General features: G+C 38.9%; 1 protein-coding gene across 1 annotated transcript in view; it reads right to left on the bottom strand.

Annotated features, from left to right (window-relative positions):
- Positions 1 to 12,644, bottom strand: part of pex5la (peroxisomal biogenesis factor 5-like a) — a 54,719-nt gene extending 42,075 nt beyond the window's left edge. The window contains exons 1-2 of the mRNA XM_073476449.1: positions 12,633 to 12,644; positions 11,435 to 11,539 (exon numbers count right to left, since the gene is read on the bottom strand). Of these exons, the coding sequence (XP_073332550.1) occupies positions 11,435 to 11,539; positions 12,633 to 12,644 (117 nt within the window). The remainder of the gene's footprint in view (positions 1 to 11,434; positions 11,540 to 12,632) is intronic.
- Between the last annotated feature and the right edge of the window lie 381 nt (positions 12,645 to 13,025).

The raw sequence follows: 13,025 nt of genomic DNA, 5'->3' as shown, positions 1-13,025 counted from the left end.
TACTGTCAACTGTCAAGACAAGTTACTTACTGTATGTTTGAGGTTAGACACCAGAGAGGTCTGTGTCCGTGCTAAATCAGTGTTTTTAAATCCTGTTTTTGGGGACCCCCGCCCTGCTTGTTTTAGATGTTTCCCTGCCCCAGCACACCTGATTCCAATGATTGGCTCATCATCAAGCTCTGCTGAAGTCTGATACTGACCCTTTCATTTTAATGTGGAATCAGCTACAGAAATTTCTATGACTAAGGCATGGAGACGTGACAGCTCCTCACACAAGCTTCCTGGATAATGCTATTTTGTCAGCAACACATTGTAAGAAGCCGTTTTCCTCTCTCTTTTCCATCATTATATTATCAATGTCTGCTTGTGTCTTTCTAAATATAGTGTTAACAACATAGCATCCATATCACCACCTTACAAACTCGAATACTCGAATATCATAACACATACTCCGAGTTCTATGTGCCAATGATGCTACAAACACTTGTCCGTGGGTGTCTGTGTCATTGTTTCCAAAAATTTCAATTTTCTGCCCATTCAGACGTAAACACTGATGATGTCAGTTTTCCAAAAGGTCAGTTTTCAGCAAATTAAAACACTGTTTAAGTGTGTATGAAAGAAAAAGCTTAGTTTTTATGTACGTATGGGCCGAAAACTACGTGGTTATGTTCAGGAAGAGATCAGGGTTTGGTTTTGAATAAATAATTTATGTTATGTACTTAAGGTAAGTAAATATGTATCTTATTATTTTTTTTTTTTTTACATATTTTAAAATTATTTATGGTTTTGGTTTCACACAGAACAGGAACAATTTACATTTTCCCGGGTAAAAGTCTGGGTGTTTGAACCAGCCAACCACCGACAGCCTCCTGCATATGTAGACTTTGTCGCTCTTTATACTACATCACCTGACTTCCTCCTTTGCTCCCGGCTCTCTACATCCACTAGAGGGAGTCGCCTAACGATAATGGTAAATATAGGTCGTAAAATGCTGCCTGGACGAATGACTAAAACAGCTGTTTTTCTGGTAAGCATTGGCTGCAAAAACAAGAAAAAGAAAAAAAAAAGAAAATTAGAAAATAAAACACATTAAAGGACAAAAAATGAATATAATGCACAATGAGGTGGATATTATGAATTTTGCTTCATGCATATAGAAATGTCTGACGTCAAATAAAGTGATGCGTCAAATGAAAGAATTGTGGAAGATGATAACAACCAGTTCAGAATAAGCTTTACTATTTTCTTCTCAAAAGAAAGGAACGCAAACTCTTGCAGCAGAAACGAAAACCTTTGAAAAAAGTACATAAATAATATCCGAAGGAAGGAAGGGGTCATTACTGTGCAGTGAGAGTTTGCGCTGTGCTGCAAGAATGCTGACCCAGCACAGGTAATTAGAGTTTGTTCAGTTCTGGTGTCAGAATAAAGCTTCGGTACAAGGGAAGTCTCACAGTGTGAAGTAACCTGATTTCAACCTCTGCTGCTGCCAGCCCATGCATTTCCCCCCAATTTTGGACTACAGCAACAAATCATAGGATGAGAATACACAGGGGGAGACTTGTTTTAAAGGTCGAATTTATTCAGTGATTTACATTATGTTTAGGAAAAGTCTAACCGAGTCTGAATGAAGACTGAGCCACAGTTGATTCAGTTACAGCTGTTAGTGTTGTGAAAGACGTAGATGCCTCATTTCATCTTCAAAACGTCACAAAACTTGAATAATAACCACTCAACTGTTGGCCTTTAATGGAAGAAATTAATCATCTCAAGTGTCTCTTGCTGCTTTAATTAGATGATTTTTAACCATATTCAGCTGAAGCCTTACCTGATTAAAATGCCACCTTAACATAGCTGGGAATTATAAAACTGACTGACTCAAGCCTGGCAGGGAGAGAAGCTTTGTTCGTCTCTCAGAGAAAACAAAAACACCAGCATGCTTTTATTATTTACCACATCAAAACACTTTTTCCCTTTTTAGCCTGTTTGTTGTTGGTGAGAGGGAATATGGTGGTCTAGCTCACTGTGTGGGCACTTTGTATCTTTTTGAGAAAATTGGCTCGTTTTTTTTTTTTTTTCTTTTTTTTACAAAATAACCTTTTAGAATATTTTAACCATCATCTCTCACAATGTAGAACTGGTTCACTCACACATGCAAACATTTTAACAACTGATGCTGTGTGCTGGCATTTGACCCCAAATTCTAACCCAAATCATCGGCTTTCAATAATCAACTATCTTTCTCCAGAACTGCCTTCCCTACCTTTAATTGTTTAAGTCAATTATAAAGCAAAAGTTTGAAATATTATCTGTTTTGAGCTTCTTCAATATGACAGTTTGCTGTCCTCTGTTTTGTATCATTGTAAAATGAATATCTTCTGTAGGCCAGACAAAACAAGTAGTTTAAGGATGTCACTCAGGCTCTGGGTCATTATGATGGGCTGATTGTTTTTAACCTGATTTTTGATCAAAGTCACCAGGATGTAATGTTAGCAGTTAAGGTTTCTGCAAACCACAGATACATCCAAGGTTGACATTTGTACCAAACGTGGCATACCATGTTCACACTATCTGACTGTTAGCTGACAGTTACATCAGGAGGTGGACGGGATGGTGGTGGCGATATTACAGCCAACAAGGCTGACAAACGGCCAACTACAGTTCAAGTCACACCACTGGATATTTTTAAGGACACCTGGGGACATCTACAGCTATTTCTGTGGCAATAAAAACATTTATTTTCCATCTGTGATTGTGGCCAAAACAGGTATTTTATGCCGACCCATGATGTTCTCCTAACACTAACCAAGTGGTTTTTGTGCCTAAACCTAAGAAGACCATGAGCACAGCATTATGACAAGACAGAAATAGGAAATTAAACCTAAACAAATGTAAAGTTGCAACATAAAGAAATGCTGATTTTGAACTTATCTGTGGTTTTGCAGAAACTTACTTAACTATCTACTCTGGCGATTGGGTTGCATTAAAAAGTATAGCAAAACTCCTCCGATATCATATATCTTTATATGTACCATCCACTTGTGTCATTTAGGTTTCTTTTCAAACATGAATTATAAATCAGTAATTGCTGGTAATTAAATGATTTATCAGTTTTTATATTAATTTCAATCCCAGTTTGATATTTTTTTAAGATCACACAATTGATGTTAAGCTTCTCTCACATTAAATCAGCTCTTGCTTCAGTGCAGTATTGATATTGTACATTATAGATCATAATAAAAATATAAGAGTTCCTTCCGTATGAAAGTCACCACTGAAACTGTTGTAGCTACATCCAAACAGCCTCTCAGCTGACCGGTCCATGCAACATAAATGCAAGCTGTGCTGTATAAATATAGTGTAGTCTTTAAACACCCAGTGGAGGCCTGGAACCAGAGGCCTGGAGGGGGAGAATCTCTTAACAATGTAAATGACATTCATAAATGCACATGCTTGCAGTGGCTCGGTGAATGATAACCAGAAAAACATCTGTCAGTGAATAACAATTTTTGTGATGTCTGCAGAGCATCTATTGTAGACAAGCAGGAGTTACTGTCTGCTTTAAATAGAGGTGCACTGATAAATCCTCTGTAGTCTGTGTGAAAACTCCCCTAACGATAGATGACCTTGGATTTCTCCACTCTGTGTTTTATCGACCAATAAAAATGTTCTCTGGACGCAGGCTGAAGTCTTCCCTGCAGAGTCACTGTTTTTGATGTTGTGACTGATTGACTGAAGGTCAGCGCTGTCAAAGGAGCAGCAGGCTGGATATTTTACCATAATCTTCAAGTGATACATTCAATTCATTAAAGTGTCTTGAGGGTTTTTAGAGAATAATGAGAGATGTTGACAGAGAGCTCTGCTGAGTCATGTTGTCTACTGAAAGTCAGCAGTGTAGCTCAGAAAATATGACATGGAGTTAAGTTGTTAAACAAGAACATTATTTGTGATAAACTGCAACCAGCTTGGCCCTTAATTGACTCAGTAAGGAGGATTATAAAATACTGCTTTACTGAGTGATGCATTCTGGTCGGATTGTCAGCCCAGTACTTTGGTTCTGAACGAAATAGGTCAACAACTATTGGATAATTTGGAGTGAAATGTTGGCCATCCTCCGACTTTTCCTCTAATGCCAGGTTGACATTTGTGTTTTTTATTGAAATGTATCCATAGTTGTTGGATGGGATACCATGAAATTTGGTTTAAGCGCATGGCACACCAGTAAAACATTCTCAAACAACAGCAAACATTCAAATGTTGGCAGTTGTCTGAGAACATCTTTTTAGAAAGTCTTTCAAGACCAACTGCCATTGACCATATTCACACCGCGGCCATTTTTCTTTGACATCATACTCAGGGTAGGAAGCTCAAATGTCATACTGTTGTGTTCCAAGTTGCAATTGTAATTATTCACTGCCTCCTGATTAATAGCGACTAAAAAGACCATGGACTGTGAAAATCTGGAGGACCATTGGGCCTTATTTCAAGGTAAAACAACATATTAGACAACCCACTAATGTTAGCTTCTGTTAGACAACAACTCGCATTAGCATTCATCGCCTCCCAACCTGAGTGAAAATGGCTGCTGTGTGAATACGGTCTATTGCACACTGATCAAACAAATCCAAACAAAACAGTTGATTTCCAAAATGACCTAAAAGTGAGAGAGAAGATATGTACTGTAATTAAGAATTTAATTGAGTGCCAATTATACTAGCTTGATCAGGTTAGGGCTGCACGATTTGGTCAAAAAAAACAAAACAAAAAACATGCAGTAAAATATTATGATTGCAATATGGTCTGTTTTTTGTAGGAATGATTATTTTTGAATTACAATTTTCATTGTCAGTAAAAAAAAATATTTATAGTCCTTTTGATGTGACATTTGTTGGGGTCTGTACCAAACAAACAAGTTACCTTAAATCTGGAGAACACAATTTGTAGTCCAGGACATCTCTGCAGCACTACAGTACTCATAAAGGTGTTTGTTACACATTTAACCTTTAACCTCAATAAGAACTTCAGCAACCTGAAATTTCAATACTGCATTAGGCCATGTTGCAATTTCAATATTATTTTTGATCAGTTGTGTAGCCCTAATCAGGTTAATCAGCCCTAACCATTTTTGGTTTTTGCTCTTCTTGGAAAGCTTGTCAGTTATCTTGTATCATCTGCTCTGCTCTCTGTGTGTAGAGTGGCTCAGCCCCACCCTCGATACTTCACACAGAACAGAGGAGAGATGAGAAACTTCCATGATCATAAATGACAGCAAAACGCAGTCGACTCTCACACTGAGCTGAAATTAAACAAATGCACATAAATTAAGTAAATAAAAGAAATAAAATATGTTGTTTCTTTACACTGCCCCAAGGCAATGGTAGATGAAACACTGTGTAGGGATATTGGATATGGCTGTGTTGTTGGCTGTCTCATAATGGAGGAAACTGTGCTAACTGCACTGTAGACAACATGATTGTTGTAGATGTTCTTCAAAGCACTTCCTGTGATTGCCACTGGGGCCAATTTTAAATAATGGGTTTGAGATGATGAGACCTCTGCATTTTCCTCTTCTAATCATCCAGAAAATGGGGACAGAAGATCTGCCGCATTCATCTAGGGAGATGCGTCAGGCACTTTGGTAGCAGGCTGCATGCAAACGGCAATGATATGTTTACTCTTAACCCAGGAGAGCAGCTTTCTGAACTGCATGCCCATTACTCCCACTACGAGGAAGTAACCATTTTCCCTTACTGCCTTTTTTCCTCCTTTACTTCCGTTGTGTTACACCTATTTGCTCCTCTCCTATGCAAAGCACTTTGGCACGTTGTTTACAAGTGCTTTAAGGAGTAATCTAGAAAATTATGTAATGGAAATCTTTAGCTAATTGTGCCACTTGGGCTTGACTCCAAGAGATCTCTTAGATGTTGCTGTTAAGGGAGCTGTGTACCAGTTAGACTCGTCAGAGCTTTGAAGGCGGGGAGGTTTGGATGAGGACAGGAGGAGGTGGAGAGGTTGGAAAACACTACATAAAGGGGAAGGTGTATTAAAAATATCAAAGCAGAAAACTTACAGCAGTTATTAGACCAACCTAGAGGTTATGTCAGGGATGGCTATGGAGAAAATAATTACAGCCAACATCTTTCAGTATGTGTGGGTCCAATGTAGAGCTGTGATCAGTAATTATATCACATTTAACCCTTCAGTATCTGCATTCTTTAATGCTAAATTGTGCTTTTTAGATTGTTATATATCTTGTAAATCCTGTTGTTAACTCATTACTGTTGTGTGGAAGCTGTTATCGTGGGTGGCAGTGAACTGTTCCATGTACTCCCACGGGCCACCATACTGGAGTTCAGCTAGTTGACTCATCATAATGGTTTTACATGATTCGTCCTTAGGCTGCAAGATTGGAAATTAAAGTGTAGTTAGGACATGATGTTCTTCTATCTATTTTTAAAGGATAAGACTGGCATTATTCTCTATTATCTAATATTCTTCAAACACCATGAAAAGACAAAACCGACTAAGCTATAGTTCTCTCATCTCTGTCTTCAATCAGCCCGAAGCCCATTAATTCCTTCTGAAGATGCAAGTCTTTAAAAACAGGTCACAAATATCTTTTTCTTTTTTTTTTTAAAGAAAGGCTCATTTAGTAGTTTTTCGAAAACCTCACTCAAACAAGAGTAAATAGTTCATGTTTTGGGTACTTTCTTTTAGCTGTGGATTAATACACATGTGGCATTTTTGTAAGTACTTATGGAACAAACACAATGTGGTATTGAGTCAAAAGAAACTACTGTGCCCATGTTTATTCTAATGAAAAAGTAGTATAAGCCTTTTCATGGGATTTGATGACAATAAGATAAATATAGAATATCACCAGCCTTATCCTTCAAGTAAATCAATTTTACATGCAGTAGGCCAAATACATTCCTTTAGTTCCCAATATAGTGTGGTCTCAATCTCACACCTAACCTGTTTGGTTCAGTTGAAACAGACCCAAGTGCATTTTCCTGGTTAATGCAAATTGTACGGATGAAAGCTGTCAATCTGCTGACCAGTCAACCGGACCAAGACCGCTTGGAAAGGTGGGTCTCGGTCACCTTCAGAGTGCACTGTGGTGTGGTTTGTTTCTGTTGTAAAGGCAAGCAGACCAACCACAGGATTTTTAAATATAGTTATGTAAATGTAGCACAATCTCAAAAGCTATACTGCTAATAAATCTATCTGCTGATTGTGAACTGTTCAGGAAGCAATCTTATAATTGATCTGTAGCCTATAAGCGCATGTCAGCGCAGGTATTTTCCCTGATTAATAGGTCAAAAGCTGTTGAAACTGCTGTGCTGTGTCCTACTTCAAGCACTTTGTCAGTTCATTAAAGTCCATTATAAACGGTGTGATCCCACATGGATAAACCCTGAATCATGACTGAGGTATGAACCCATTGGTCATTAATCATAACATGCAGCCTATCTGCACTCTAAAAATGCTAATAATCAGTTATTTCTCCTGAAGCTATTTGTGACACCAAAGAATATAAATACACAACAAAATCATTAAAATGCTACATAAACTGCTTAATTTAACAATTGCCCAAACCGTTGAATTTACAAGTTACCTGTCTTCATTGTTACTCCTCTTGAAAGTCAGTATGAACAGGAACCGGACCAGTACTAAAATGCAGCGATCTTTAATTTTTATTCCCCTTGGCCTGGACCAAATGAACCCTGAGTGATTAGTAGCACATTCATTCTTTGGATTGATGGATACTGAAGCTGCAAATTAAGGGTCATATTCAAGTGCTGTTTTATCTTTCCATGAGAAGTCCCCCTCCTCCTCCTCAGTGGCACTAAGCAATTACAACTGTTAAACTAATAATTGTGGGTTTTCACCTTGTTGCTATGGACAGATAGTGAGATATCGATATTTTTTCATATACTTTGAAGCTTCTCTCATCTTCTCAGAGAAACGAGACCCCTGAGTCTGTGAAGCCTGTTGGGACATTGCATGTGATATTGGGCTTTACAAACAAACATGACTTGACAAGACATGTCACTTAGCCTCTGTCACTTGCTAAGTGACATCAAGCTGGGACATGATGCCCCTCAAACTGCAGCCTCAGCCACTGGAGAGCACAGCAATCATGACTTGGGTCTTGTCACAAAGATCCACTTGACACTACAGTTGTTTCAATGTTGTGTCTATTTCACCCCAAAAAAGGGGTTTTGGCAAGCAAGTTGTGACCTGTGGACTTGAAAGTCTTGTGTGATTAAAATAAAAACAAACAACCTTATCTTGTTTTCTGATGCTTGCTTTACTCTGTCTGGCATAAAATATTTAATAGCTGCTCTTAGCAGAACAATGCTGACTTGCAACAGCTGCTTACTCCAGTGTCTGTGCTTCCATATGAGAGAGTTAGTGTAGTGTCTACAACAAGCAGGTCTGAGCAGTGATCAGTTTCAAGATTTTGGGTTTTGGAGGCATCCCTAGTTTGTTCCTGCATTGTTTTGTGCAGTTCTGAGCAGTCACTTGACAGCAACTGTTAACTGTCACATTTTCAGGTATGTTTAAATGCCCACTCCAGTGTATTTGGGTATTTGACGATATTGATGATGATATTTTTTGACAGATATTGCGCTCAGTTACACAATTTAAGCTGTTGCTAAAATAGAACAATGATGTATGACTATAGTAAAATCTGGGAGCGTTATCCTCCAATCTTGGTGATATTGGTTAAAAGAGCAGCGTGGCTCCTTTAAAAAGAGGGCAGTGCGTGGTGTGTGTGGCGTTAAGCGTGGAAGAGAGAGGGAGACAGTGGCTGCTCTCAGAGCAGACGGGTGTTATCGACCGAAGCAGAGGGAAAAGTCTATCAGCGAAGTTGTCTAGGGGCAGTAAATGTACAGTACAGGTTACATTTCGCCCATGAATAAACTCTGTAGCTCCTCAATACCCAAGAATATCACTATCCCTGCTAATTTCCACGCTATTCAACTCCAGTCTGCACTGATATTAGCATTACTATAAATGTGTTGGTATGTTTGTGCGCCTAGCCATGATACCAGAAGAGGTATCCAGTATCGTTTTTTATACTAGTATTGTATTGAAGTTCAATTCTTGTATCATGACAACCTTAAAACGATGATGCTTTTTTCGTTTCAAAAAGGTTGAATGATGGAGATATGTCTGTTAGATTTCTGCACAGAGCCCAAAAAACACTAAAAGGCAACAATCACTCCAGCCTCAGTCTGTTCACCCCGCTACCGTACCACCAGACTACAGAGCAGCTTCTCTCCCCAGGCTGTGAGACTCCTGAACTCATCATCAACACTCCATTGTATAGAATAGTTTGTTTTTCCTTTCATTCTGTTATGTAGCCTAAACGTTCTAAACTCAGTTTCATTTTAAAATGCTGGCGTTGTAAAATGACAATAAATGAACCTTGACCTTTAAATGGGCTGTGCTGTGTTAGTGCAATAGCCAAAAAAAAAAAAGCATAATCTACAGGAAAAACACTGACTTTAATACCAAATGTCACAGTTAGGGCCTGGCATCGCAAATCTATTTATACATCTGTGTATATATTTCCTTTGATAATGTTGGCAGTTTAATTCCAGTATGGCTGGACTGTTGGCCTGTGTTTTCTGGTTAGATGTCAGTGGTTGTTGTAGCTATTGTCAAAATCAAAATCAGTAGAAGAAGGTTGAAAAACATCCATAATAATCAATTAGTTAATAATTTGTTAGATGTGATATTTGACAGCCGTAGTCATGGTAATATCTACAGGATATAAATGTAAAACACGCCTCATAAAACAATGGAATGTTCAGTGGCATTATTGCTTCATTAAGTCTGTTACTTGGCTAATAAATGGCAGAGAAAGTCTTGACTTTGTTGAGCAGTTCATTCCTGCACGAGCAGGTCCTCATGTGTTTATTTTGCTTGATAAATGGAAACGTGGAACTCATTACTGTAATTTCATGGGAAAATGCCTTGCCGACACTCGCTGAAAACCTCCGTGACCCTGATAATGGTTCAACTGCTACAGTGCTGTAAGATTGGATACAGTTTACTAAAGCGGACATGTTTACTACATGTACGCAATTATGTTTTTCTCAAGAGATCCTCTCACTCAGTTCACTGAAGGATAAAAGTATTGACATTTGCAGGCAGTTAAATGTTATAAATAGGGAATTATCGACCTATTGTCTCCATAATATTGAGTTCGGTGAAACTGCCGCATCTTAAGGGAAAACAATCTGTTCAACAGATGCACAGGAGGAAAAGGCATTAGCTGTAAGTCCAATACAGTAAACAGTTCTACTGACATACAGTAGAACATACGCCAAGGAATTAACAAATAAAGTTAGAGGGAAGTTTGTCTTAACTGACTTTTTCTGACAGTTTTATAAAGTAATTCATAGTATTACTTATTACAACAAAATAAACTATATATGTATATATATTTTTTTTTTTTTAATTTTTAATTTTTTTTTTACAAATATACAAGTCTTATCTTGTTAGTGTGAAGTCAGCAGTTTCCGTCTGTCAGCAAATATGCCGAGGCACAATTAAATCCCTTCCACTCGAGTGGAAGCATTATCTTGGTTGTGTGACAGCTTATCAGACCAGACATTGTATTAGAACGTCAAACAAGTATAAAGCAGCATGCTACAGGTTATTAAAACACAGACAGATATACAAGAGGACACACACAGCAGCAAACGCACACACATACTGTACAAAAGCAATCAAGCACAGAGCGAGAAAACTCATATTGGCATCTGGAGCATCAGCTCCATCCAGCTATAATAACACTTTAAAAAAAAGCAAAAGAGAAGTGAAAAGCTCAGCAGCGGGTAAACAGTAATTTGCTGCAGTATTTTGTACACAGAGAGCTCAATCAATAGCTCAATGCCATGCTGTGCGGCATAGCATTTTGGAAATGCAGTCATACGTTGTTTGTGCGGAAGATTAGCTGCTTATGAGGTGTAAAAAGTTCATGAGGAGGTTTTTCTGACCTGATTAGGAGTGGGGGAGGAAATTTGTGTGACCCTGTGGTTAATCCCCCCCTTACGTACTGTATGCACAATAACTCTTTCAGAGGCTAATTTGAAGAGATAAAAAGTAACATGTAATTGCAGCAATTTGAGGCTGTCTCTTTAGATCGTATGATCATTATACACTGTTTGTGTAAATGTAGTGATGTAGTAGGAGGGTTTTATACCCCATAGAGCAGCTGGAAATGATTTGTTGTTGTTTCTATGTTAGACACAACAGTCATAAGGCTTTAGTGATGAGTTAGTAGACAGTGGAGGTCAGTTATAGGACACTCAAAGCTTTGCTATTGTTCAGTATGACCAACACAGGAGGACGTTCCACTTGGAGGCAGGGGGGGAGGGAAGCTGAGGGGAGGGGGTTCTGAAATGGTTCTGCCCACCTTGGTAGTCACTGTGAGGAGGGGCTTCCCTTCTGATGACGCCTTACTTGGTATCTCCTTCAGGACCATGGCAACAGTCTTATCTGCAGCCCTAGAGTCTTTCCCCTACAACAGTGAGATCAACAATGACTTGTGTCAGGACATTTGGACAACTCAGTGCTTTTTGCCCCCGTCCAGGGCATCTTACAGAACAGACTTTACTTTATGATGATGGGGCTGTCTACGGTAACACAACATCGACTGAAGACATTTCCACAAGACTATGGCAATGAAAAGAGGGTCACTGCACAATGTGGAGGGTTGACTGTGGACAGTGATGAGCATGGTTGTCCACAGCAATATTTATCCAGTACTTATGAAGACAGAATATCATACAGAGCTCATTACACAGACCATGTTATTCACTAAGAATCATGTACAGTGTATGGCGAGTGAACGTTCATGTCTACTGGGCAGATGATAATAATGTACATCCTGTTGTGATGACTGTAAAGCTACATGAGGCATGTTGGAATCACGAGATTAGAGGTAATCTAAGTCCTTCAGTACTGAAAAGTAAAGCTGTATCATGTGTAAACTGCAGACATTTCTCGTGTTGTCACGCTCAGCTGATCTGTGACGCTTTTCACAGAACTTGTGAAAGAATAGAAAAGGGAAAAAAGCTAATGTTGGTAACTTTTGCTCACCCGTTTAAGATACCCTGTGGAGTTTTTAGCCCTTTTTACACAGAGTTTGTGCAAAATACCGCATAATGTCACCCCAGTATGTGAAAAAATTAGGTGTGACATATAACACAACAGCGTCGGCATTGAATGTGACGCGTGCGTCGGCAGCTGTTTCTACACGTTGGCATAACATGGCAATAGCAATCATTTACCATCTCTCTTATATGGCAGTTGATCTCATCCTCTGCTCGGAGGGTAAGGCGTTAGCTGCTTACTGTTGCTAGCTGCTTTTGAAATCTCTAGCTTGTGCGTCGCAAATATAACTGAACATCTAAATGTCACACACCTGTCCCATATGGACATTGGCAGTATTGCTACCTCTGATAGCTCCTCAGAGGCAGAACAACAATGACACACCTTCTGCTGAGGAGTAATAAAGGCACAACTTGCATGCCTCGAACAGACTGTAAAAGGGGCTTCTGCTGATTCGTAACAACATTTTTTAAAATTGGGTCCCTGTCCTGTTTGCTTACTTGCACTTGCATTCTAGCATGTGAATGAGGCCACACATATTCCTGATCCACAGGTGGTGTTAAGTAGTAAGGAAATAGAGTAATGCTTCAACAAAGGCAGGGAAGAAGACTGCCAGCAAGTAAACATGAATGTAAAGCAATGGCAGTTTTGCAAAGGCTAATGTGTGCTCCACAAGTTTTAAACCGTTACTTCTGGGGGAATAGCACAACATTTCATATACCAATGAACAAACCTGATGCTAAAATGTAATTGTTAGGGGAATTAGTGACATAGGAGTGGCTTGCGGCACACATTGCAGCTACACTTCAGCCTTGCTGGTTGCATCTTGCAGCTCTAATTAAAGTTTCATTTGAATCATATTGTTACAGTTAACATTCTCAGTTGTAATATAA

The sequence above is a fragment of the Pagrus major genome, chromosome 11 (assembly GCF_040436345.1).
Source record: "Pagrus major chromosome 11, Pma_NU_1.0".
In the NCBI taxonomy this organism is placed as follows: Eukaryota; Metazoa; Chordata; class Actinopteri; order Spariformes; family Sparidae; genus Pagrus; species Pagrus major.
This window is presented reverse-complemented; position numbering and strand designations above follow the sequence as displayed.